We start from the raw sequence: 26000 nt of genomic DNA, 5'->3' as shown, positions 1-26000 counted from the left end.
CGTCCCGTAAAATGAACATCAGACGTTGTTCAAAGCTTGTTGATAATTTTCTAGGCTAGACGGTTACTTTGAGCAGTCGAGACCATGAAAGGCATGAAATGCTTCCAAACTATTTCCATATCTTTATGCAGTATTGCTAATGAAAGTATATTTTGACATTTAAGTGCCTATCCTTTTCTTACTTGATACGTTGTTTAACGTTCAAGGTGAACAGAACATATCCATAAAGCTGTACTAATTTGTGTGAAATACATCTATTGAAAACCTGTTTTACTGTCTCTTCTTAACATGTATGTGCAATAAGATTATATGATGTTTTTATAAGCCCGTCTAAATCCGTCTGTCCGTCCGTCGTCCTCAGTTCGGACAATAACACGCTTTCACCAACTTTAATGATACTTTGGTGAATTGTTCATATCTATTGACGTAAGTTCCCTTTCGATTTTTATAAATTTCAGATTTGTCGTTTCCATGTTATGAATTTTTATACTTAAAAAAGCGGGTTTTCCAAGTTTTCGGACAATAACTCAAAAACACTTTCACTAACTTTCATGAAACTTTGGTGCATTGTTCATATCTATTGACGTAATCCCCTTTCATTTTTTACCAATTTCAGATTGTTCGTTTCCGTATTATAAATTTTTATACTTAAAAAGCGGGATTTTCAAGTTTTTGGACAATAACTCAAAAACACTTTCCTCAACTTTTATGAAACTTTGGTGAATTGTAAATATCTAATGAAGTAAGTTCCCTTCCGATTTGAATAAATGTCAAATTTTATGTTTTCGTGTTAGAAATTTTTTTTCGTTGAAAAATCGATAAAAACAGAGCAATAGAAATGTATGGGTGAAAAATTAAGCCAACAAACTTAGTTAAACTTGGGATAGCCTTGATAGTGTCAAATTTTAATTACTTTTTTGGAGGGGATAGTGGTATTTGACCGGGCTCACAGTATTTCTATTTGATCATATAAATTCATTAAAAGCATAAGGACAAGTTAAAGGTGCAACGGGCGTATCATGCGCTTAAAGCGCAGCTCTTTATTTATATAGGTATATGACAAAAACTTAGTTCAAAAAAAAATTTCAATATCTTGATAAATTGCATATCTAAAACACTTGTATATTTGCAAGCCTTCAATTATTCATTAGGACGATTTTGTACCTACAGGTCGACAAAGCAATGATGATAGATGCAATGCGACTAATCGGCGCAGGAGTGAACTTATATATGAAAAAAAATGATAGTAACAAACTACGAACTCGTTCAACGTGCGACAGCGATTTCCAACCAGATTCAAATACACTTGGCGGCTTGCTAGCCAAATCAATGAAAGAGGTTAGATTACAGGAATATTATGATGCCTTGAGGCTTTTTTATTGTATATTTCTAGCGAGAACCGCGAACCAATGTGAGCTCTACGGTTATTAAATCCGTAATGACTCCCCAATATACCATGGAAATCAATTGATGTCCCAGCAAAAAAAACTAAAAATGCTTGATTGATTGAGTAGTCAAGGGAACCACGATTCTAGAGGAAATAAAAAGAAATGTAATCCATGGACAAAGACCAGACATGGAAAACAGACATACACAGCAAAGAACATAAAATAATTAAAATAATACATACAAAGTTATAAAAGTATATGAGCAACTCGGACTCAACGAAAAACTGCATATCACGTCTAAGTAACAGGTTAATCTTCTTTCTTTGGTATTATTAGGGTTTTTTTTAATTTATTTTTTTTTAAATGAAAAAAGGAATATAAAAAGTTCGGGAAATGTACGTACATCTTTCTTCGCTTTTGGATTCTGCTGGCTGTCAGAGAACCTGACCCGCCTTTTTCTAGGCATACAAAACCATTGATTTTTTGTCATATATGTATTTGTTTTCTTTAAGGTAAATAATGTTATAGGTCTAACTGGAAAGGTTGCGTTTGATAACAATGGACAAAGAAAAGATTACACCCTGGAAGTTCATCAAATGGGTTACAAATCCACACTCAAAAAGGTACGAATTTACTTCAGCTTATATCCTTTTATCCTTTTATTCCTTATTCAAATATGATATATTTTTGTAATGCTTATGTCAGCTTCAATATAATCACTGTTGAAAGAGCTGTCAAGGGAATAACGAATCGAGCAGAAATCGAATCGAAAGGATATAATCCAAGGATAGAGATCAGGCAAGAAAATAACCAAAATAACACGTTCAAAAAATAAGATATTAAGTCTGGAAATATGAAAAAAAAATATGACACAGTGAACAAATCGGCTCTTTATCTCTAGATTGATACATCGTAACGATATACTTGTTCTTCACGATGACCATAATAATTCAGTTTCAGAACATTGTTAAGATTATTTTTTGCCTTCATATTCGTATCTGTTGCCTGAATACAGTTTCATTCAGCACTTTGATAGGACATATTCTTTCAGTTGATGAGTAAGACATTAAGTATGATACGTAAGTTTTCATGTTATACTTTATATATGTATATACATTCCATGGCAAAAACAAAGTAAAATAAGGAAATAAGGAATAAACTTAAAGATACAAGCAAATAATGGATGATTATGTTACAGATAGGTGACTGGTCCCCTAATAGACCAGCGGGACAACGCTTTTCTACTGACCTGCCTTCAACACAGCCTTTCCCTGGTTATGGGTCTTTGCAAGCAAACAGAACGTGGAGGATAGCTACAAAATTAGTAAGACCTTATTTAAAGAGTTAAGGTCTTAACCAAATATATTTGATAAATAAAATGCTACTAGATGCACGTGAAAAGATGTTATTTCACGAAAATGCAAGAAATAAATATAATGCAACCAAAAACGAATATGGCCTGTTGCTGTGTCCAATCTCAATATAGGTCTATCAACTGTGTAAAGTAAATTACAAAAGAAACATCAATGAAACCAAGTTCCGAACTGTAAAAAGAATAAGCGAACAAAATACTATGATGACAAATGGACAAAAAATAAGCACTGAACAAAGACAATGGCATAATCAAATAACATATAAATAAAACAAAAGTAACGAACAACTCGGGCACCACTGAAAACTAGTAGAATTGAACAGGTGGGGGAACAAAAGTGGACATTTTTGTAACATTTGAAATGTATTTCTTTAAGTCGCCACCATTTGTCCAAGCAGTAACATCAGTCCATACGGACAAGAAGTCCGAAGGCGTAACTGAAATAAACGGAAAACTGTACGAAGGTTACTGTATAGAATTAATACAGAAAATCGAAGAGAGATACATGAAAGAACATAATACAAAATTCAATTTTAAGATGCACTTAGTCGGAGACAACCAGTTTGGAAGTGTCAACGAAACCACGCGTACATGGAATGGAATGATCGGTGAAATTGTCAGAAATGTGAGACATTTATCTGAAACTTAAGGTTTCTAAGTGCTGTAAACGTATTCATTTATCTGCTTAGTTTCTACTGCTTTTTTAAGTGTTAACATTTGTTGCAATTGGTATCAATTTTGGCGCTTTGTGATTTTCGCGCTGTTAAGTGCTAACAATAATTAGAGTTCTTCTTTTGTGTTTATCTATCCATCGAAAAAAAAAAGTTTCAGTATATTTTAAGCAAACAAATCTTAATTTTTTCATTCGAATTTACACTCTACAATTGTTTTTGTCCCTTTTTTAAGAATAAACTCTTTCTTTTCGGTTCTGGTTCTTTATTTTTAGGAAACAGACCTAGCACTGGCTTCATTGACTATCACAGAAATTAGACAAAGAGTTGTTGATTTTACCACGCCTTTTATGCAAATGGGAATAAGTATAATGATCAAGAAGCCTGACAAACAAAAACCTGGCGTTTTCTCCTTTATGGACCCCCTTAACAAAATCGTCTGGATCTGCGTTATGATTGGATTCCTGGCGGTCAGTCTTGTTTTGTTCTTCGTTGGACGATGGAGTCCGTACGAATGGAGAGTGATCGAAAACTCAAGAGATCAATCGAATGCTTTCACTTTTTCAAACACATTATGGTTTGCCCTTGGTGCCCTGATGCAGCAGGGATCTGATATATTCCCAAGGTTGGTCATGAAAGTGTATAAATAAACAATTAAAAAACCTCCATTTTGTCTGTATATCATATCATAACCTGAATGAATGTAGCTGCATGCCGGTAGAAATAGATTTATGTATGTATGTATTTAACAGTATTTGCATGTCCTATACTGTACATCAACTAGTCTAAGCTGACACTTCTTTTCGATTTTTCTCTCTATCAATTAAATTATGTGGCTATTACATTTTGCGACTAAGAATACTTTGTCTACCATATATTCTTTAAAAGGGTCCTCTTTTAGGATGATTTAATTTTCTAGATTTTCTAGTTTGAGAAAGTGCAGTTTTAAATGTAGAAAAAAACGATATCGTAAAACGTAACAAATGCACCAGAGTATAACCTAAAGGCAAATACAACCACTTTCCGATGTCCCCAAATGGAAGGTGTTCATTAATTGTAAGCACACCTTTAAGTACATGTAAGCTCTGATAGGTTCCGACAACGAAGTGATAAAATCCACGATAACTGAACGTTGACGTTGACAATTCTTCGATATCAAACTTAAAAGTAATATTTCCTCTTATGATCTGTTTGAGTATTTGCACGATTAAGCGTTTATGAAAAAAAAATCAAACAGTTAGGTTTAATGTTGTAAATTACGTAAAATGTGATTAGATGGTAACGTTTTGGTAGGATTTACATTTTGCTGCATCTTATTGACATAATTTTTCTTCGTTACTGTTTTACCTGTTTGTGTCGTTGTTATGTCTTTTTGTTGTTTATTCATATAAACATTAATTAATGCGCAAAGGTTAAAACTAAAACAAATAGTTTTTGTTGTTAATAATAAAGTTTTTTATATCCTATACTAAGAATTATCCATAATAGAAGGATATAACTTGTAACAGTTTCTCTGGAATTTACAAATACATATTTGTTTTGAGTTCTGATTAATCCAATAATCCGATATTGTCTACAGTTTTGATCTTACTCTATGTAAGTGTTTCGATTATTCAAAGGTTTGAAAATGCGATTTTCTGATCGTTCATCCTTCTGGTTTAATTTGTATTACTGTGCAAAATTCGTTTACAAAAAATAAGTAACCATATTATTATTTGCCATAAGTCAAGGTCACTGTTTCCGTTACAATACTTTTAATGTTCAAGCAAGTTACTCTTTTTGATTGGTAAAATGTCTTTACATATGTTAATTTTACCAACATTAGTGTCAAATAATAAGTAGGTTATAAGATGAAAGATCAACATCATGAGTGCTACGTTTTCTATTTTAAGAATCTTAAGCATAGCTCTAAAGTTCCCATCTTAGATTATAACCCATTTTCACATGTTTACGTCTGATCTCTCAGACAACACAGCACGTACACAGCACTTTCACATTTAAAATATTTTAAACCATTGTTCACACGTCTCACAAAATTTTACCCTTTTTTCCCATGGACAACATGGATTTATGTGCGAATAGGCAGGATTTGCAATTGAATGTGTACTTGAAACACATTTTCAATTAAATATATATATTCAATATTTGGTATTTTTTTTAAAGTTTATAATATATTTTTATTTTATTTAGTCAATTTTAATAATATATGAGTAGTTTGCTCTATTTCAATTCATACCCTTATTTTTTCTGACACATCTGAGTCAAATAAAACATGTTTCCTTCAACGATTATGTGCAAAAAAGTAAACAAGAAACGAAGATGCAGTTTATATTCATTTCCAAATGTTTTCTGAAATCAACTTATGTTAAACGTTTAAATGTTTTTTTAATCGAACTTTTACTCAAAGCTTTGTAAACTGTTATGCTATTCATCTCACGAGTTTACTTGATGCTAAAAACGTCATTTAGCCGTATTACAATCTTGCCTATGATAATACAATGTATGAAAAGTGCAACCAACCTTGGGCAAATATCAATATCTGGATGCATACCCAAAATAAGCTCTAAATTTCTTACATTGTTACTCTAGGTAAGTTTTATAGAAACTTCATACAAACTTGTAAACGCAAGAGTGTACAATAATGCTTTAACAAGCTAGTGATCATATTTTATAGATGTGGTTCTCATGGTGAGTCGTAGGTAATCCACTTAGTATATACAAAAGGTAACTGAGAATATCTGTACCAGTCGGTTTTCCAATGTCGATATATATTTACATTTTCACAAATGAGAGAAAGAACTAATTGATTTAATATATATGACAGTCTGTGAATGGGCCATCTTTGTCACATCTTTTACTGTATACATGTAATCAATTGATACATGTATAAGATACTTTTGTTCGATGATATATGACAATGAGTAAAACACAATATTCTAATTGTATTCAGTAATTCAAATGATATTCTGAAATATTGTCCGGGGAGAATTTTATATCTTTTTATCAAAAAATATTTTATTCATTATATACTACGAGGGATAATATATCCTAATACTCATGTAATCACCCATATATTGTAAAACAAATGTAACAACCTGATTTTAAGAAAAATCTGTGGAGAGAATATATATATCGCATTAGAATAATTTCTGACATCAGTAAAAAATAAACAATAATCAAATGTTTTAATGTATGCTCGTTGTCTGCTATTAAACTATCTTAAATTCTAAAAAAAGAATCAAATTCATAAAAAACAAACAAAAGCGGAAATTGTATTTGTAGATCTATATCAGGTCGAGTGGTTGGTAGTGCATGGTGGTTCTTTACCTTAATCTTAATATCCTCGTACACAGCCAACCTGGCGGCTTTCCTGACCATAGAACGTTTACTTACCCCAATTCGTGGTGCTGATGATTTGGTAGAACAGAGCAAAATTGCTTATGGTGGCTATAAAAAGGGCGCTACTGAACAGTACTTTAGGGTAACTATATCATTGCAATTAGTAATAGAATACTTTAGTGGTTTTATCATAGCGAATGTGAGATCACGTTTTTGCATTCAAAATGAAAATATCCATGGATTTTGTGAGTATCTTCATTGACTACATTCAATTTTCATTTCGATTTCAGTCTGGCTTTAATCGAACCGACATTCGATTTACATATTCAATGAATACAAAATATAAATTTTAATGCATGAACGGCGTCAAAAGCAAACAGACTTGACTAGACGCTTTCGATAATAAAATAAGATAAACAAATTCACGGCCAGTCATTCTTTTTAATATTTTGTTTTTTATTAAAGAACGCCTGTTTTGAACTGGCAATTTTAAATTTCTAATTTTAATGACAAAATTGATTTCATTTTATACATTTGTTAACTATTCCACAGCAATCAAAAGTAACAACCTATGCAAAAATGTGGAAATATATGGAAGCAAATTACGACAAAGTCATGCAGGATTCTGATGATGAAGGCGTGAAGAGAGTAAGGGACTCGAAAGGTGACTACGCGTATCTGTTGGAATCTCCAAGAAACACATACGAAAGCCAGAAACAACCATGCAACACTATGAAGGTCGGCGATAACCTTGTCAATAAGGGTTATGGTATCGCAACCCATTTTAATCTCGCCGAGTTACGGTAAGCTTCAAAACATGATATAATGAGTCATTTCATAATTCTTCCGTAGCCATTGCAACAGATTTACATATGCATTATGCAGTATATGGAAATTAGTTCTACTTAATAGTGTAAATATATTTCATGTGTTCGTTCGTCACCACTAGAAATGACGAAACTTTGAAAATCGGAGACAAATTGACTAGCTTTATTGTGAATAAAATGAAAGAAAAGAAGGAAATACTTGTGCAGAATTAAAATAATTATTTTTACCAATGCCTTTACTTTCTTACCTTAGATAAAGGACATATTAGTTTTTTTTAAATAATATATCAAGTTTTCTAGACAGTTTAATGTTACTTTTCAGTCTTTGAAATATAATTAAATAAAATTATAAACTCATTCTGCACGTATATTTTTTTTTGTCATGTAGCAAAAATCTTACATTGGTTATACTAAAACTTAGTCAGGAGGGAGTGTTGTATAGACTCGAACAAAGATGGTGGTATGACAAAGGAGAATGTGGTACTGACAGCAAGGTATAATTTTGAATTCCAAAATCAAATCAGAGATATGAACTTGGTATATTGTTTTCAATCTATATGAAGAACATTAGATATTTGAAGATTTTTTTTATTTTTTTTTTATTTTTTTGTTGTTGTTGTTGTTTTGTTATGGTTTTTTCCCTAGCTTATTCGTTATTTTCAGTCGTCCCGTGTCTGTTTGTTGCAAAGGGAAGTAACCATAAATTTTAACTTATTTGACTAGATATTATCTGTCATCTAATTTTTTTAATCATATTCCGAAAACCAACTCAAGAAGTTAAACTGTGGTAAACTAAATTTTATCTATGAATTACCTTAGAATAGTAAAATCGAAATGTTAATTGAACATGCAAGTTACATTGGCTTCCTATGAACTTATTTAACATTCTGTTTTATTCAGGACAGCACAAAAAATCCACTGACTTTAAGTAACGTATCAGGTATTTTCCACATTCTTATTGGAGGACTTGTGATAGCCATGAGTGTAGCTTTGTTTGAATTTATCATACACAGTTTAAGACGGAAACACAAAGAGGTTCGTATTTTTAGATTTTGTCTCTCTTAGATGCATGACGATTTAAAATATAAATCACGGAAACTCTATTTTATTATTGTTTTATCACGGGCTGGTCGTTTATATCGCAATATTTAGTATCCACGTAAATTTCTAGCTCGTGGTAAAACAATGGAACAAAGATTTATTTCGAATCTAGTAGGGCTTGTTTCCTCATATATTTTTACGAAGCCTGTGTTTTGCATGAAATGCCGACCGTTTCGGAGCACAATTATGTTATGACGTCCAAAAAGTTTTGTGAAATGCATCTATGTCGTCGAAGAAAGACCGTCATATGAACTAGATGTCGGCAATATATGTTTACCACCGTTTTACCACGACTGTGGTCTACAGGACTTTGAAGCACGTCATTTGGTACGCCCCGGAAAGCTTTTTGTATATGTGTGGTTATTTTTTTACAGTGGTTAAACTTTAACTTGCATAACTGTTTATTAATGATACCTTCAACAATATGGAATTGTATAATTTCCTACGAATGCTTTTAAAAAAATATATATGTTGTTTTTTGTGCTCAATGATGATAGATACAAATGCAAATTTTTTAGTGGTTATGCATTAATAAATGTGTCTTTTTCTGCCCATAAACAAGTCAAATCCCAAATGCCAGACATTCAACAAGAGTGATTAATATATTTTTGTCAGAATTTTTATTTTTTAAATTCTTTATACTCTCGACCATTAATACCAACTGAATTAGGTTTAACAAAACACTTTCCAACATCTATATTTTTCACTCTGCTCCTTGTTTCAGAGGTACAGACCACCTGTTAAATCGTCGGTAAAAATTGAGAAGAAGAATCCACTTGAAGTATTAAAAGCAGCTGGATACTCAGAAATGGACAACTCAGGGGTAATAGAAATGATTTTAAATATTTAATATATTTGTCGTTTGTTACACTACGAATACCACGAATAACAGAGTTAAAGCGAATTGGTATATTTTTAACAATACTCTAATCATTTTACAGTTTCAGTTATGATCTAATCCCATGGATGCAATCCTATATTTCTTTTTGTGATTCCCTCAAGGGTTTTTAAAAATTTTAATGAATCAGTATATGACATGCTGTAGCGTAGTTATAATTTGGCAAGTTTATGCCATGTTTTTGCGTTATTGTCGAAAAAATTACAGTTAAAGATGAAAGTAAACCTAATTTGTACGTTAATTTTAATGATGCAAATATTTGAAAAATAAAACAGAAAAATTCTGAAAAACATATTTTCCAGTAAACCATATTGTATATCTAAGAGTTAGGTCTTTGAAATGTGTCAGTAGGTTCTACTTCTAAATAAAATGAAGCTGCTTTTAATTGGTCAGAAAACTAATAATTATTTCTCCTTATAGTTTTCCTTCCCTTGTTTGTCTATCCCGGACTTGACTTTTTATAAGCAACTCGGCGGGTGTTTCTAGAAAAGCAGAGCACGCTTACCCTACCGGTGCACCCGGTCCATGCTCCCAGTTTTTAGTGGAGTCCGAGTGGCTCATTTACTTTTGTTACTTTGTATGTATGATTTTAGTTACTTTATGTTCTTTGTTGTGTATGTCTGTTTTCCATGTCTGGTCTTTGTCCCTGGATTACATTCTTTTGATTACCGCTATAACCTTGGTTCCCCTGATTACTCTTATTACATGTCAATGTAATTTTTTGAATTTTTTCACATATTTTTTAAACGATATGCCAAAATATATTAATCTCATGCACGGTTTTTAAAGTGTCTTTATGTTGTCTTGTTTTTGTTATTTTTTTTATTGTTTTCTTTTCTTTTTTTGTTTTTGTTTTTTTGTTTCCGACTTTTATTTTTGTTTTTTTTTTTTACATACAAACATATGAACCTGTTAATTTCAACATTTTTTCATTATAAAAAATACACAGGAAGGTCACTTAACTGGGTAAATTGTCGGCGGTTGAAAGTCATAAAATACTTATTTCTGAAAACCTTCTTTGGACAAATGTTTTAAGTACCAGTCCATATAAAAATTAGACACTGTCCATATTAAAGTGGTTCATGGTGGAAAAAACTCTGAACAAACTATATTTTTTCAATCTACATATGCTATGTTTTTACATAACAATTGTCTTTTTCATACTCAGATCTGTAATTTTGAGAACATTTTATACATTTATCTCCAACCAAAATCAACCAAATCAAACAAAATCAAGAACAATAACTCTTGCAAAATGCGTATTTAATGTACAATCTATATAAGTTCTGATAAACCGCATTTAAGAAATAGTCTTTAAAACAATTATAAATTATCTGTCACTAGAAATGATTAAATTTTGGCGTTGTAATCAGTTATATTTCGATAGGTGCAGCATGTATATACGATTTCATGATAATTGTTTGAATCTGCTTTATACTTTTCTTTCATTTGCTACAGAAGTGTGGAACATAATTAAAGTTAAATTCCTGCGATTGTGTAATACGTCGCTGTAATGGACAAAAATCAATATAAATTACAAATACATGCTGGCAGCAAGGGAAATAAAACGCTAGTTTATAACATGACAAATCCCATCAAATTTAAGAAATTTGAGATGTATCATTCGCAAAGATGAAAATCAATTATTTGAAGGAAGAATCCATAGCACTGTCTTTTACTGTAATGATCTTATCAGTTGAAACACGGTTCCTATTAAAGAGATTTTATATAGATATGTAGGAGTACTTTGTATTAAATATATAGAGATTTCTCAGTGATAACATGATGTGCTATCCTGTATTTTGTAGTACACCCTTTATTTAAGAAAAATCTACTATTTTGTAACTTTAGAATGCTAGGACTCACTCGTATCTGTTTTAAGAGTACTACATGCATGTACGAATTAGTATGAACTAATTTCGCATGTTTTCACCGAACTACAATTTAATGATTTAGGAATTCACGTGTATCAGATTACATAAATTAATAGAATAATATAACTTTTCATTTAGTTTTGTTTTTTTTTTATTATTATTTATTGGTTGTAGGTCTCGTTTTAGCGTACATAAACATTTTCGAATTATAAATCACAATTCATCTTAATAATATAAACATAATGATTTCTCTATTAATAATTTTGAAGAAATTTAGCTCTCAATCTTACCAGATGTTTTACCTAAAAATTGCAGTTACAATTAAGTAGCAGTCTTTGTAAGAATCATGCAAATTCTATAATATTTGATACACTTAAAAAATAACCTACACATTTTTATTTTTGTTACTTAGTTGCCTTATAGGTCTAAATGATGAAATTTATAATTATTCAATTGCACCTGTCTGTTCTTATGAGATAATCGACATTAAAAATCCAACAGTTTTTATTATGTTTTAGTGTCATTTACGGAGTTATCTCCCTTTCTTTTGAATTCTACAGTGCATTCTTTAATTGTTTTTAATCTTCTATCAGCACGGGTTATATAAAAAGTCACATGTAAATTTCTGTGTACTGTAAACATTTTAAACAAAACAAAAATATGTAGGCTTTTCAGCCATGAATTCCATATTGCATGATTCTAAGGAGGAGTGCTAATTAAAACTTAACCTGGTTTTATTGTAGTTTGCAACTGGACCTCCAGAATACGACCAGTTAAAGACATTTGGAGACAGTGCAAACAGCTGGCAATATGATACAGATAACCAGTCATGATGCTGCATATATTATATCATCGTGGCATTGTCGTTTTACGTATTCATCGAAATGGAGCATATGAGAAAAAAGTCGAAGTCGAATGTCCTTTATAAAACTTTATATAACATGACGATATGAAACTTTCATTTAATTACTTCTCATCATTTCTATGTGCTACTTCCCAACTTTCAGATTTGAAGGCCCTAGCATATCTAGTTAAAGTATATATGTTTGATTACGAAATAAGTGGTAATGTTTACTATAATTGTATGGTATTTGAAGAAAATGCTTTTACATATTTTTTTTCACTGTAGTAAAATATACTATTTTTGTAAAGAAAAATGTTCCTTGTATATAATTGAAATATTACTTGTGCATTTGATGCTAACATATTATTTGCTGTCGCATTTTACTTAATCTATATAAAAAAATAAATATCGATATTGGACTTAAATATTTCTTGGAAAGATATAAATTTCGTAATGTTCTCCTTGACAAGATAGCGTTACATATTTGGTTACATATGGGCATGCTGAAAAAAGCATAATTCAAATCGAACGAATATCTTTGATACATATATTACGACAACATTTTATGTAAGCAATTAAACCACCTTACATTCAATGCAGTATTTATTCTCCATTGATCATAGGCTCTCACAAAAAATACATAGTAGAACATTACCAACTAACTGATATCAAGACAAAACAGCAGAAACAAAAATAAACAATTTTTATAAACATTTATAAACACTATGTTTCATAAATAAAATAAACGGGTCTTTAAAAAAAATATTGATAAAGTGACGAAAATATCGGAAGTATTGTTCTCTTGGTAGAAGATACCGGGCTGGCAAATTTCGAGATGTGCTTGATAAAGGGGGATATTAATTTTCCGCGATCTTTAATTTTCGCGTGTTCATAATTAGTTGGAAATCACATTACAACAAAGCTGATTTTGTCAACCTTTGAGAGTGCAAGTTATGTTCATTTGAAATTCATATTCAGTTTAATGTCCAAGAAATGTTTAAAAATGCATAAAGTCTGAATTGAGTAACACTCTGTATTATGATAATATATGCTACGGTTCTTTAATTTATCACACTCGAATAATATATTGTATCGATCATTGATTGGAAAACTAACATAAACATGAACATAAACATGTTAAATGTGGCTAAAAGGGGTGTTTGAATTTCATTTCCGTTTCTTTATTGATTATGCATTTATTATATATAAAAATCCGTGAAAGCGCATCTGTTTTATGTATTTATCTTCTTTGGCATTTTATCAATGCGTTTATTCAAATAACGATGCATGTCTTTAACTGGAGTCTAATAGCCTATAAATCATAAAATCTGATCAATCTATTTCCTTTTTTCAATAAAGACAACTACTTACTTAAAACAAAGGAGAGCAGAGAGTTTTCACAGTATACTATGAGTTAAGGTTTCGTAATAACAATGTAATTTACACCTTTATTTGGATAAAACTCAATCTTTTATACAGTGACATCTGTCTAAAGTAGACACTTTTTTAAAGTTACTTTACAGCAACGTATATTATTTAAAAGAGTAATTACGGGAACCAAGATTCAAGCGGAAATCAAAACAATATAATCCAGGGACAAAGACCAGACATGGAAAACAGACATACTTAACTAAGGACATGAAATAACCAAATTAATACATACAAAAGTAAATGAGCAACTCGGACTCCATTAGAAAATGGGAGCATGGACCATGTGCATCGATAGGGTAAGTGTCTTCTGCTTTTCTAGAAACACCCGCCGATATGCTCATAAAAAGTCAAATCTAGGGTAGACGAAAGAGAAAAGGAAAACTATGACACAATGAACAAATCATTTTCATGATGCACCGTAACGCTCCACGAGTTCATGATGACGACTTTAAAACTTCTGTAGTGATGACTTCAATCTTGTATCAACATAACCCTTTTCCAGGAGCCTAATTGTTAGTAGTCTAGCACGAATAAAAAAAGTCTGCATAGTTACGGTAAAACATTGGCAAACTAAACATATGTTATAATAGAACAAATTTAATGTCCAATACGATTCAGTTTAGACAGGTTTCACAACAAAATTTTGAAGTATGATGTTCTTTGCAATTGAATTATCTTTAAAGTCTGGTTCACTCTGACTACACAGTTCTTGCTTTAATCTGATTGATTAGATCTTAACTAAGTGGTTAGATTTTGTATCTCTTTTTTTTTAAACTGACTTGTACATTTAACAACTTCTTTAATGGTATCAAATAAATGACCACATCTACCAGTGATTTTGATTTCTCTAGAACCGTGGACCTCTGGTCAAGCCTCGGAAAGAGAAAACTTAACCATATGTTCATTTTGATCCATGGAGATCCCTGATTGTATGTCCACTGTTTGAAATAATATTGGCAAATAGTACATGTATAGGCACATCCTTTGGTGTTGTACAAATAGAATCATCAAAAATGCTTGCTTTCCCTAATATTGCCTCCCCTCCACGCTTTACAGCCTTAGTGGTATCGTAGGAAAGTTCTTGGCCAGTTTTATGGTAGGTCTTGGTTTCGATTTTCGGCTAATTCAAACCAAACCAAAGCTTCTCACCAATCATGTAACATAAAAGGAAAGTAGTGATATGTGGTTTGCACGAAGTCAATGAGACAATGGATGGGCATGTCATTTAACATCATTTATTTTGAGATTGTGGAATTTATCGATGGATTCATCAGTCTTTAAACTAATGCTCCTATGTGTTAACACAATTACAGGCAGCGTGTTGGACTATTAAAATACATAATCTTTTGGATTAATGAGATGTTCTTTTCATCCAATGCATGAAATATCTCTACACGATAAAATCTACCATCAATTAAGTATCCATACTACCAATATCTGGATTCTAAAATCGTTATTAGCGATAGACGTCTCAGATATACACAATACTTGCTTCCCATATTTCCCATAAGTCAATGGTGTTATCTTTGTTTCTACTTTCAAAATGACAATAGGATTAAACTTTTCTCTCCAGGTGTCATGCTTGGGTGAGTATATGTCCTGCGGATTGTCTGAATGTTTATCTTTAAAAATTGTTGTTATCTAATCAAAGTGGTATATATGTTGGTTTTCTTCAATGATTTTTTTCGGTTTGCTTGAGAACATTCCAAGCAAATTATCCATGATTGAAAATCGTAAGGCAGATTGGAAATACTCTAATATACCATGTTATTGGTATGCTAATAAGAAAAGATATCGGCACATCATTTCCATCACTTATTTTGACATGATTGAATGTAGAGATTTATTTGATATTTTAGGCTTAGATTCTGCATTGAAATCATAACTTAGTGTAATTGACTATATGAAAAATAGTGGTATAATTGAAAATCAAGTCATATTCTATTCGTCGCACTATCGGTATTAAGACATATCCTGGAATTGTATTCTGGAGTTATCAGAAAAGAAAAAACTCATTAGATGCTTCAAATTAAGCACGTAGGCTTAACATCTCATAAAAGAAGCTATCGATTTTCCAATTTGCTTTCCCTTCGTTTCTGCCGTTTAAATCTTTTGTGATTGTTTAATGATGAGGCTTGTTTTCTAGGATGGTAGGGGTAATAGAGATGGCCTTAAGCAATTCCATCCTGCTTGTTACTGTAATAAGCAGGTGTTTATCCAGTAATAACCAAGCACTACATTGATTTACAATTCATTTTTTTTGCGATCGTTACACTGTTTTTAGAGGCGGTATGAATCCTTTTAAACGTCTTGTTACATCACGCTAATTATTTGTTTCTTTATAACTTCATTATCTTTTAATCTGAGAAAGATTGGAGTTGCATAAACATAAATCGTTGAGCATTTATTAAGGTTATAAAACACATACTATTATACAAGGAATTTTATATTCATAGAAACCTAAATGTTCAACATATTTGATAATATTGGATGTATAACAAAAAAGAAAGACTGAGGTAATAAAACTAACACATGTCCTGTCAATAATGTAATGCAAGCTGAGGTAAACAGAAAATAAAGATAAAACCATAGTAACTTGATGTTAGATCTACTAGTGTTGTAATGGTAACTCTACTGATTTACGCCCATATCTACAGTTGTTGTACAATATACAGCGGCCGTAATTTTATATTCACAAAATCAAATAAAAGTGATCAAGGGAACCAAGATTCTAGCGGAAATCAAAAGAATATAATCTAATGGAAAAGACCAGACATTGGAACCAAACGCACAACAAAAAAAAACATAAATCAAACCAAAACAATATATACAAAATAACAAAAGCAAATGAGCAACTCAGACTCCACTACAATCTGGGAGCATTGACCAGGTGCATCATAAGCGTTAACGTGCTCTGCTTTTCTAGAAACATCCGCCCACATGCTCATAAAAATTCATGTCCAGTGTAGACGAAAGAAGAAAGGAGAATTATAACAGATTGAACAAATCAGTTTTTATAATGCAGATGGATACACCGTAATGATCCATGAGTTCATGATGACGACCATAAAACTTCTGAAAAGACGACTTCAATCTAGTAGCAACATAACCCTCTTTTAGAAGCCTAAGTGTAAGAATTCTAGTGCGATACAAAAGGTCTGCATAGTTACGGTAACCAGTGGCATAACGTTTGAGGTGTGATATGAAAACTTCATACAAATGTAATGAAGGGATGTTGCTACAGATAAAAGGAAAGTTAACAATACGGAATGAAAAGTTTGTCATATAGTTTTATCAATAGTTTTCCTTTACCATCGACTTTTAAGGGTAAGTTAAGATATGAGGCTGGTATCAGAGTGTATGTAGTACCCTTTATCTCTAGTTCTTTGGGGTGGATGATATGCATAAAATCCCCGATCTAGGATTGTTTAACGATCATACGTTATCTATACTAGCAGAACTGAGATTAAAAGATCTAGCTAAACTAAACAATATACTTTCTTTTGGATTAGATTAGCCATAAAGTCAGCCTCATAAGAGTGAATGAATATACTCTGCAAGAAAAGGAGCATAATTTGTTCCCATTGGAATGCCGACGTTGTTGAAAAACGCTTCCATCGCACTGGACAAATATGTTGTCGATCAAAAAATCCATCAATTTGAAAAAAAAATTTTCGGTATATTTGGAAGATGATTTCGAATGGTCTTTTTTGCTGAATGCGAGGAACATCTACCACGAACTACATATTTGTATCTAGGTGTACCGTCCTGTTATCAATAACCACGATGTATAATGATTTTGAGTCGGGATTTTAATTCAGTATGGGGAATAGAAGTAAAACTGTTGAAAAAGCATAGGTTTAAATGCAATTGTAATCTGATACGTAGAGTTCCGCTATAATCACTTGTGATACATGGTGGTTGGTGATAACCGTAATTTGACATTCCATACCAGTGTCCGACTTATTATCATATCATTTAGACTGAACCGATTAAAACTGGGTCAACAGCTTCTATAAGAACAAGTATTTTACCTGCACATGCACAAAGTTTCTTAAAGAATAGTTGCTATATTTGTTTATTAAATTTTGATGGGTGCTCCAGAGAGTAAGGAATTACTAAAGAAAGGGGAAAGAATAGACCTTTGCATATACACGTAATATATAGTAGGACCAATCACGTTCTTGTAATTGTTCTTGGAACAATGTGTCTGTCCTAACATCAGTTTTGCACTCGTTACACTTAAATCTAGCTTTAAAATTTATCTTTTTGCAACGGAAAAAATTCCAATCTTTGTTGTTTTCGTAGTTGACATATGCCAATATTTAAGATAGACAAATTCATATATAGTCAAAACATGATTTATTAACAAGAACTAGCAATTGCTAAATAAAGAAAACAATGAAATGGATACCAATCTTGATAGACAAAAACTTTACAATCATGACTTAAGAAAGGCAGACTGATGGCGTGTGCATTTTTTTCACTGCCTTATTTACTATGGGTTAAGACTGTAACAAGTTAACACAGCAGCCAATACAATTCAATGATTGAGACCAGTGTAGGTTTTACCACATATTGATGCCACGGAATCGCATTTTAAACTCTCCATCCCCGTTTTTATCTTTTCCATACACGCCAACTGTCGGGTACGGATAATGTCCTAACTTCATGTCTGCATGTTGTCCACAAGGACTTTTGGCAGAGAGAAATTGTTTCTTCTTCCCGTTGATATATACATAAAGGTCAAATGTGCAGTCCGTTAGATATGAAAATCCTACAAAAAAGTTAATTTTCAGCCATTCCTGGGGAAAAGGTAGCGGAAATTGCCACAAAATCTTCCATGCATGTCTACCAGATGGGGAATTACATATCTCTGAGCTAACGTTGGCTTTGAAAGAGCATCTTTTGTCTAAAGATTTCTCTGGAAAAATAAAATCCCTAGGATCATACCTAAATCCAATGACAGCTTTGTTGCCAAGTTTCATCATTTCAAGAGGAGGACGACCACCATACTGGTATAATACATTGTTGTTCTTAAGGAATTTTCCTTTATAGCAAGGACCATCATCTTTACAAAATGAAAGAAATTGTTGTGTTGTTAGGTAATCGGTTTCATTTAATTCAATATTGTATATAGTTCTTGGGTCTGATGATCCTTCAAATTTGATAATGGAAGTACCATCAGGAAGTTTGTTCAAGTCATGCATGTTTATTTCAACGTCAAGGTTTCTATAGCTGGTGCCATCATACTTGCCATTTCTGTATGAAAACCGATCACATTCCCATGGAAAACATATCACTTTTCCATTAGTCCAGTAACTTCCACGACAAGGCGTTAACTCAACACCTACAAGCTTTTGTGGTGACTCACTACAGAAAAGGAATGGATTAAAAGCGAAAAATTTCATATTCTTTGCATAAATTATTTCAAATTATTATACTGAACAATCGATCATGATTCTTATGAAAGCTTTTTTTCAAATGATTTACTGTTGCACAAGAGATACCAGTATGTGTTGGCTTTAAAAGGAATACGAAAATTTGCATGTTAATAGAAATATATATCAAACTAAAATGAAAACGTTCGGTTGAAAAAGAAAATCTCGTTTTGTGACAATGTGTCTTTTCACTTTTCTTTGTCTACCCCGGACTTGACTTTTTACGAGCAACTCGGCGGGTGTTTCTAGAAAAAAAGGACGCTTACCCTACCAGTTGTAAGCTAAATACTTCCAGTTTTTAGTGAAGTCCGAGTAGCTCATTTACTTTTGTTACTTTGTATGTATGATTTTAATTACTTTGTTGTGTATGTCTGTTTTCCATGTCTGGTCTTTGTCCCTGGATTACATTCCTTTGATTACCGCTATGACCTTGGTTCCCTTGATTACTCTTTTCAAGAGAGCGAACACATAACAGAATAACACTGAAAATTCTGGATGGCTTTATAAAAATATGTTTGTTTATCATTTCGAAATATATAGCTGGCTATATACATAACTAACAAATACATTTTCTTTAAAATCTTTTTTTTTTAAGTGTGTTTTTTTTTAAACTATCCGGTAGATTTGATTTTTTTCAACTATTCAATTATATATTTATACAAAACATTGTTTATTTCCAACTGTATTTGCTTTGGCATGCACATGCTTTTTTGTCAAATAGAATGACTGCATTAAAAATTGAGAATATCATTTCTAAAAATAGTAAACAATTAAGAACTCTTATTGATTTAGTAAGTAAAACAATCATATTAAAAAAAACTTTATAATATAGTTTTTTATCATTATTATGTATATTTCTTCTAACTAAAAACTTTATTTTTTTCTGGGCAAAATTAACTTCAGATGATGTATAAGAAAAAAAAAAAGACCCATGTAGCCAACTTTTTTGTCGAGTACGTCCCGTATTTGTAAAAAATTAACAAGAAAGACAAATTTCTTAACTTGCACTTAATTGTACCTTTTGAAATGAATATCAAATGAATCGAGAAGTTGGCCTTGGTTGCTATTACTAAAGCAATACTTTGGAGTGTTTTCTTTGAAGTTAAGAAATCCCTTGAACGCTGTATAGTAAGATGATGCTTTAATCATGATTCTTTCGTTGTCATAGTAACTGTAGTTAGATGGTTCTTCGTATGTTGTTGTGCTGCAGTTTAAATTTCCTTCCTGATATTGCGCCGCTGGTGGAGGACTAAAATAAAAACAAACATCAGTAAAATCTACAAAAAAAATCGCTTTTTGATCATGATGCTCAAATGTTCCCGTTACCATTGCCTTAAATGCCCTTTAATTGAATTTATTTATACTTTGTTAATTTTTTTACGGTCGTTATTGTTACTGGATTGGCCGATATGAAGTTTCTATCTCACATGAGAAAATATTTCACTTCTTACTGGATTGACATATACATCTTGCTAAAGTGACGTGGCTTCTTCGATATATTGTGTTCGAGATATGTATGTATAGCTAGGTTGTGTGAATAACAAAGGTGCAAACATATTTTCTCCGGTTTAAATGACATTATACTCATGTAAGGTCATTGCAATGAGACAAAGATACAATTTCTTTTACTTACTTTAGAATTCGAGAAAAAAGTTAAATAATTTTATTGTAATTTTTGCATGCTTTATCTATTTCTAATTATCAAATTCATGATCAAACTGTTAGCGTTTAGTTCAAATAATGAACTGTAATGTGTTGTTTATCTACATTAATCAACAGTTGCCCATAATCATTGTTGGACCCTCTCTGTGACTCTGCCATGACAAAGTATGTGGGGTCGCTAAATTAGTGTAACAAGACTCTAACGGGATTATACTCACTTACAATGTGACGGTTGCATCTTGCGAAGCAGGACATGCTTACCCTTCCGGACACCTGATGTTATTCCTAATTTTGAAGGAGTTTATATTGCTAGTTATTTAGTTTGTTGTTTTGGTCTTGTTTTCCTTATCTTTATTAAGTCGCCGACCACAAATTGGCGGTGACTTATTGTTTTCACTGTGTTTCTTATTATAATGTCGCCCCAGACGAATGTCGGGCGACACGTTGTTATTGTACTGTTTCTTATTATTACTATTATTAAGTTGGCGACCACGAAGTGGCGGAGACCTATTACTTTTACTGTGTTTCTTATTATTATTTTAATTCTCCTGTCGTAAAAAATTATTTATTTGTCCGCACGTTTTCTCAGAAACGCCCTATCTGATTTAGATGAAACTTCACAGGAAGTTAGAACTACTCTTCCAAAGATGCAGAACTTTAAACATTTTATTCCAATGGCCGTCATTTCTTTTTAAAATGGCCGCCGGACTAGGCGTACCCATTTTTTCTACACCGGAATTGGAACATCATATATCTCGAAAAAGTGCTTATCAGAATTTGACACAACTTGGTGTATATAGTAAGCTCAATAGTCCAAACAAAATCACGATAAAAAATCGCGTGCGACTAGGCCGTCATTTTCAAAATGGCCGCCAACGCGGTCGAAAATTCAAATTTGTCCGATTTCCATGAAAATTGATATCTATGTTCTCTGAGCCGCCCCGATTAATAATCTGTGGCTTATTTTACAATTTAAGCTATGGATCGGCCGCCTTTTTTAAAATGGCTGCCACCGCGTTCGAAAAATTCAAAGTTGTCAGATTTTGATGAACATTGATGTATAGGTTTTTAAGACGCTATGATTAAGAATCTGCTGCTCAATCGATAATTTAAACTACGTATTGACAACCAAATGGCCACCACCGCCATAAAAAATTCAAAGTTGTTCGATTTCGATGAAATTTGATATCCAGGTTCCTTACGCTGCCTCGATTGATTGTAAGCAGTTTCATGGACGATATGTTTCTCAAAAGACTGATCAGGAAACGGAAAGCGACTTCTTTTAAGACGCCCCGATTAAGAATCTGTGGCTCCATCGATAATTTGAACTACATATCGATCGCCATTTTCAAAATGGCCGCCCCCGCGATGAAAATTCAAAGTTGTTCAATTTCGATGAAATTTGATTTCCAGTTTGTTTTGCGCTGCCTCGATTTATTATAAGCAGTTCCATTGACGATATGTTTCTCAAAAGATTGATAAAGAAACTGGAATCGACTTCTACACATTTCGTGGAAATGTAAATTTTAATAATCATTTTTTTTCTTTTTCGTTTATTTTAATGTGTTTGCTTTATTGTGTTTGTAGTTCGTCTCGTATTCCTATTGTCTGACCCCGAATTATATCATATTTTATCTGCCTTTATTAAGAAATATTCCAAATTTTTTAAAAAATACGTAAAACATTGAGGCTTCATTCCTTGCATTGCATATGGTACAACTTCTCGGTGATGAATTTGGCTTCTTCTTTCGATAATTTTGGTTTTGAATACTTCTAACAACTAATATTTTGATTACGATCTTCCTACATATTTGATTTTAATGCTGCTGATGAAAGGTTAATTCTAGAAATACATGTATAGCATATCGATATTTACAATATTTAAACTGGTATATTTTGTATTTATTTCATTCGTGAGCTTCTGACCACGTTGTTTTTGTTTTTGTTTTTTTGTTTTTTTTTTTTTTTTCGTTTTTTGTTTTGTTTTTTTGTTTTTTCTTTTTTTTGGCAAATTCTGGCATTTTGGATTTAATAAAAAGCATATGTACCGTCTAGTGATGTTTTTAAACATTAGAGACCGGCTGTATATAGATGTATCGCTATTTTTTTTTTCTATTTCTATGAATTCCTATTGTACGACGGTTTCTAGAACAAATATGATTTCTTAAAAAAAATTCGAATACATTAGCTAGCAATTAGAAAAAAAGTTACATGTACAATAAAATGCAATCTTCATATTGGGTAAACTTCCCATTATATACGGATTAGTATAGCAGGATGGGTAATGTAATTTTGTAATTTTGTATGGATGAAACAAAGTTGGAAAATGAAAAATAGCCTTTTTTAAGTATTCAAAGATTTTTTTTTTCATTAAAATAAAAAATTAAATCAATTCACACTAAACTTACTTGGTAATGTAATAAAATAATAATGAAATCTTTGGGTATAAGCTAAAAATAAATTTGAAATTATCTAGCGGACTAGCGGATACTTCATACATCGTACTACAATATTTCAATTGTAGTCCATCTAGTGTATTCTAGCCGTTTTGAGTGGCCCCCTATATCCATATAAATGATATACCTCGAGCTGCAGCCAGAAATGAAATTGTAAAATAAAAAAGTGTAGGCCTATGGAATCAATAAGCAAAATTCTGTCCTTACATTATTTAAATGAAAAGTCTGGACCATACAAGAACTTAAGTATATTGATAAATCGAAAAGCCGTAGAACTTCATGCAAACATCGATACCGATAGAGTGAGGAACAATGACATGTTAGGTCGTAGGTGATGTATTGAAGTTCCGTTTTAATACTTTTGAATGGGCTCTAAATTGGTCTGTACTTTGTGATTATTGCAATGGACGAAATATGTTTCTTCCTAATTTATGGATTATGGTTTCGGAGCTTGACGTTTTATGTGTTACATTGTATAATGATAGAAAATCAAAATCAACAATCAGTTCAATACATTTATACTAATTTATGCTTTTTGCACTTTGTACCTATTTCTGCGGTATGTTTAAAATATGTCAACTTAGGTGTTATGCAGAATATTTTGTTTGATAAAATTACATTCAAAATGATATAAATAATAATCAACAATATCATATTAAATATGTGTATTACGTTCGTGTAATATAAAACAGAAACAAATATCAGAATAACAAACTCTACAAAACTAAACTTACTTTGTTCAAATACACAAATATATAAAATACACAAATATATATACTTACGCCTCAAGATGGCCACAGTTAGTGATAGCAAGGTGATCTTTAAGAGACTGTCGGGCAGATGGGGCAGTTCGAGCAGCACAGACTATAAAATGTAACCAACAGACGAGAACTCGAAGCACGTAAATTCTCATATTTTTTATAAAATGAAGATAGCGTCCCATAAGAGTTACATATATACTTCAGTATTTTGATTCAAGGTACAATCATATGTAAATTTATTTCTCAAATCATAATTTGACATTTTCAATCAACGTACTATTTTAAAGCGTTAATGTGTATGAAATGAAATAATTGAAGTAGTTTAAAGTAATTTAGAAATAAGGTCTGTATAATTATCTCATTTTGAGAATTGTTATTCATCAAATAACTATGTTGAATTTCGTTCTTGTAGGTGGTGTCTTACATGATTGTTTCAGTAGAAGATTAAAATGATACTTTGCAACAGCCTTTCCAAAATTTTATCAGGACATTTCAAAAACAAAACTTATTCTTACTTTACTTTTTTTTGTATTGTATACAAAATAGTATTTGCTTGTTGCTGTTTATAAGTTGAATAAAAATATATTTTTTTATAACTATATAAAATATAAAATAAAATTAATGAATAAATATATTCCTTTTTTTAGAAGTATATATATTTTTGCAATATAAAAGGATACACGTGCCCACTTTTTTTGTCGATGCACACCATTACTTACTTTTGTTTATGAATAGACGTTTATAACATTATAACCACTTTCAAAATAAGGGTAACAACCAACACTTATCCGATCCATAATCAAGTCAAGTCCAAAATAAATATAAAACACCGGAACGATTGATACTGCAATGATTCTGACTTACTTGATACAGACAGTTCAAACGAAATGGTGGGTTAAATGTATGTTTACAGTGCGTCATACCTCCCTCTTCCATAGTGGCGTGAATATACAAGTTGTGATTTAGATGCTATAGAGTCGTAATTGTTTTTGTTTTTGTTTTTTTTATTATTTGTTTGTGTTTTTGTTGTTGTTTTTTTTTTTTGTCAACACTCGCTTCATTTATCATAAGAAGTAATTGAATTCGAAATGCATTTTCTTCTAGATAAAGTACAAGATATATGAATATGAATATTTTGACAAAAGTAAAGGCAACATGCAAGATATGGATTGAGTGCAACTAACATGCCAAAAATTACAAATTTTATGAATCGGCACATAGTTTCACCTGTACATTATATAATTACCAGACTTAATTGATACTTATTTTAATTTCGCACAAGATTTTCTGATGTGATAAGATATTTATTTCAGAGGGAAATATAATTGCAGTTTTCGGTTTTCAAGCCATTGTCATAGCTAAAGCGGTCCTCTCGAAACTGATGATATGCACTTTTCGTTACTTCTCCTGAACTCCTTCTAATATTTAACTCGTTTAATTGATAAGAATTAATTCTTCCTTTGTAGAACTTACTACCACACTGTAAAGTTCTGGTTTGAGAATAGCAAAATAACTGTTTTCCTTCGTGTAATCAATCCCTGTCGTATTCCGTTTCTGAAGAATAATATTATTTGAATTACGTAAATGGATATCAAATGAAGTAATACAATGTCCAATATTTTTTTGTCTTTCGTGTAAATGTATGAACTGAAACAACATAATTTTATTAAAATTTGGAGCTGACTACCCTGAAAACTGAAATAGTAAAATTGGAAATAATATAGATTGATATCGTTTTCGGACTATTAGTCAGTTTTCGCCGTATCAGTGATAGTTTCAAAATAAGGGGCAAACGCATTTAAGTGAAATGATAAAAGAATCTATTTACAGGTGTTTAACGTTTATTGTCAACAACGGTGTAGTTTCATTTGTAAGATTATTTTATTCAGTCTTTCCACAATTATTAGGATTTATTCATATGCAAATTCTTTAATA

At 31.6% G+C, this 26000-nt stretch overlaps 2 protein-coding genes across 2 annotated transcripts in view; one reads left to right on the top strand and one right to left on the bottom strand.

The window, feature by feature from the left end:
* The window catches only part of LOC148604827 (glutamate receptor 2-like), a 30448-nt gene extending 17715 nt beyond the window's left edge, over positions 1-12733 (top strand). Inside the window, exons 7-17 of the mRNA XM_088548054.1 lie at positions 1171-1338; positions 1901-2011; positions 2587-2712; positions 3137-3385; positions 3707-4056; positions 6714-6912; positions 7323-7573; positions 7986-8091; positions 8498-8632; positions 9423-9521; positions 12214-12733. Of these exons, the coding sequence (XP_088404180.1) occupies positions 1171-1338; positions 1901-2011; positions 2587-2712; positions 3137-3385; positions 3707-4056; positions 6714-6912; positions 7323-7573; positions 7986-8091; positions 8498-8632; positions 9423-9521; positions 12214-12303 (1884 nt within the window). The 3' untranslated portion in view covers positions 12304-12733. The remainder of the gene's footprint in view (positions 1-1170; positions 1339-1900; positions 2012-2586; positions 2713-3136; positions 3386-3706; positions 4057-6713; positions 6913-7322; positions 7574-7985; positions 8092-8497; positions 8633-9422; positions 9522-12213) is intronic.
* A 5426-nt stretch (positions 12734-18159) lies between these two features.
* Positions 18160-24270, bottom strand: LOC148604826 (uncharacterized). Its single transcript, XM_088549491.1, has 3 exons — positions 24087-24270; positions 20205-20435; positions 18160-19118 (listed from the first exon to the last, which is right to left on the bottom strand). The coding sequence occupies exons 1-3, from the start codon at positions 24245-24247 to the stop codon at positions 18314-18316; spliced, it is 1197 nt and encodes a 398-aa protein (XP_088405617.1). The 5' UTR covers positions 24248-24270; the 3' UTR covers positions 18160-18313.
* Between the last annotated feature and the right edge of the window lie 1730 nt (positions 24271-26000).

The sequence above is a fragment of the Perna viridis genome, chromosome 10 (genome assembly GCF_037379345.1).
Source record: "Perna viridis isolate PV_CMFRI_1.1 ecotype Kerala chromosome 10, ASM3737934v1, whole genome shotgun sequence".
Lineage (NCBI taxonomy): Eukaryota > Metazoa > Mollusca > Bivalvia > Mytilida > Mytilidae > Perna > Perna viridis.
Note: the sequence above shows the minus strand (reverse complement) of the source record. Positions and strands in the feature narration are given on the sequence as shown.

What these genes read in the sequence shown, in the direction of transcription:
- LOC148604826 (XM_088549491.1), bottom strand. Translation starts at nt 24,247, where the DNA reads ATGGGACGCTATCTTCATTTTATAAAAAATATGAGAATTTACGTGCTT. An exon ending in AACTGTGGCCATCTTGAGGC is followed by an intron (nt 20,436 to 24,086) that starts GTAAGTATATAT and finishes TTTTTATTTTAG; the next exon opens with TCCTCCACCAGCGGCGCAAT. An exon ending in TTTGATATTCATTTCAAAAG is followed by an intron (nt 19,119 to 20,204) that starts GTACAATTAAGT and finishes CCTTTTCTGTAG; the next exon opens with TGAGTCACCACAAAAGCTTG.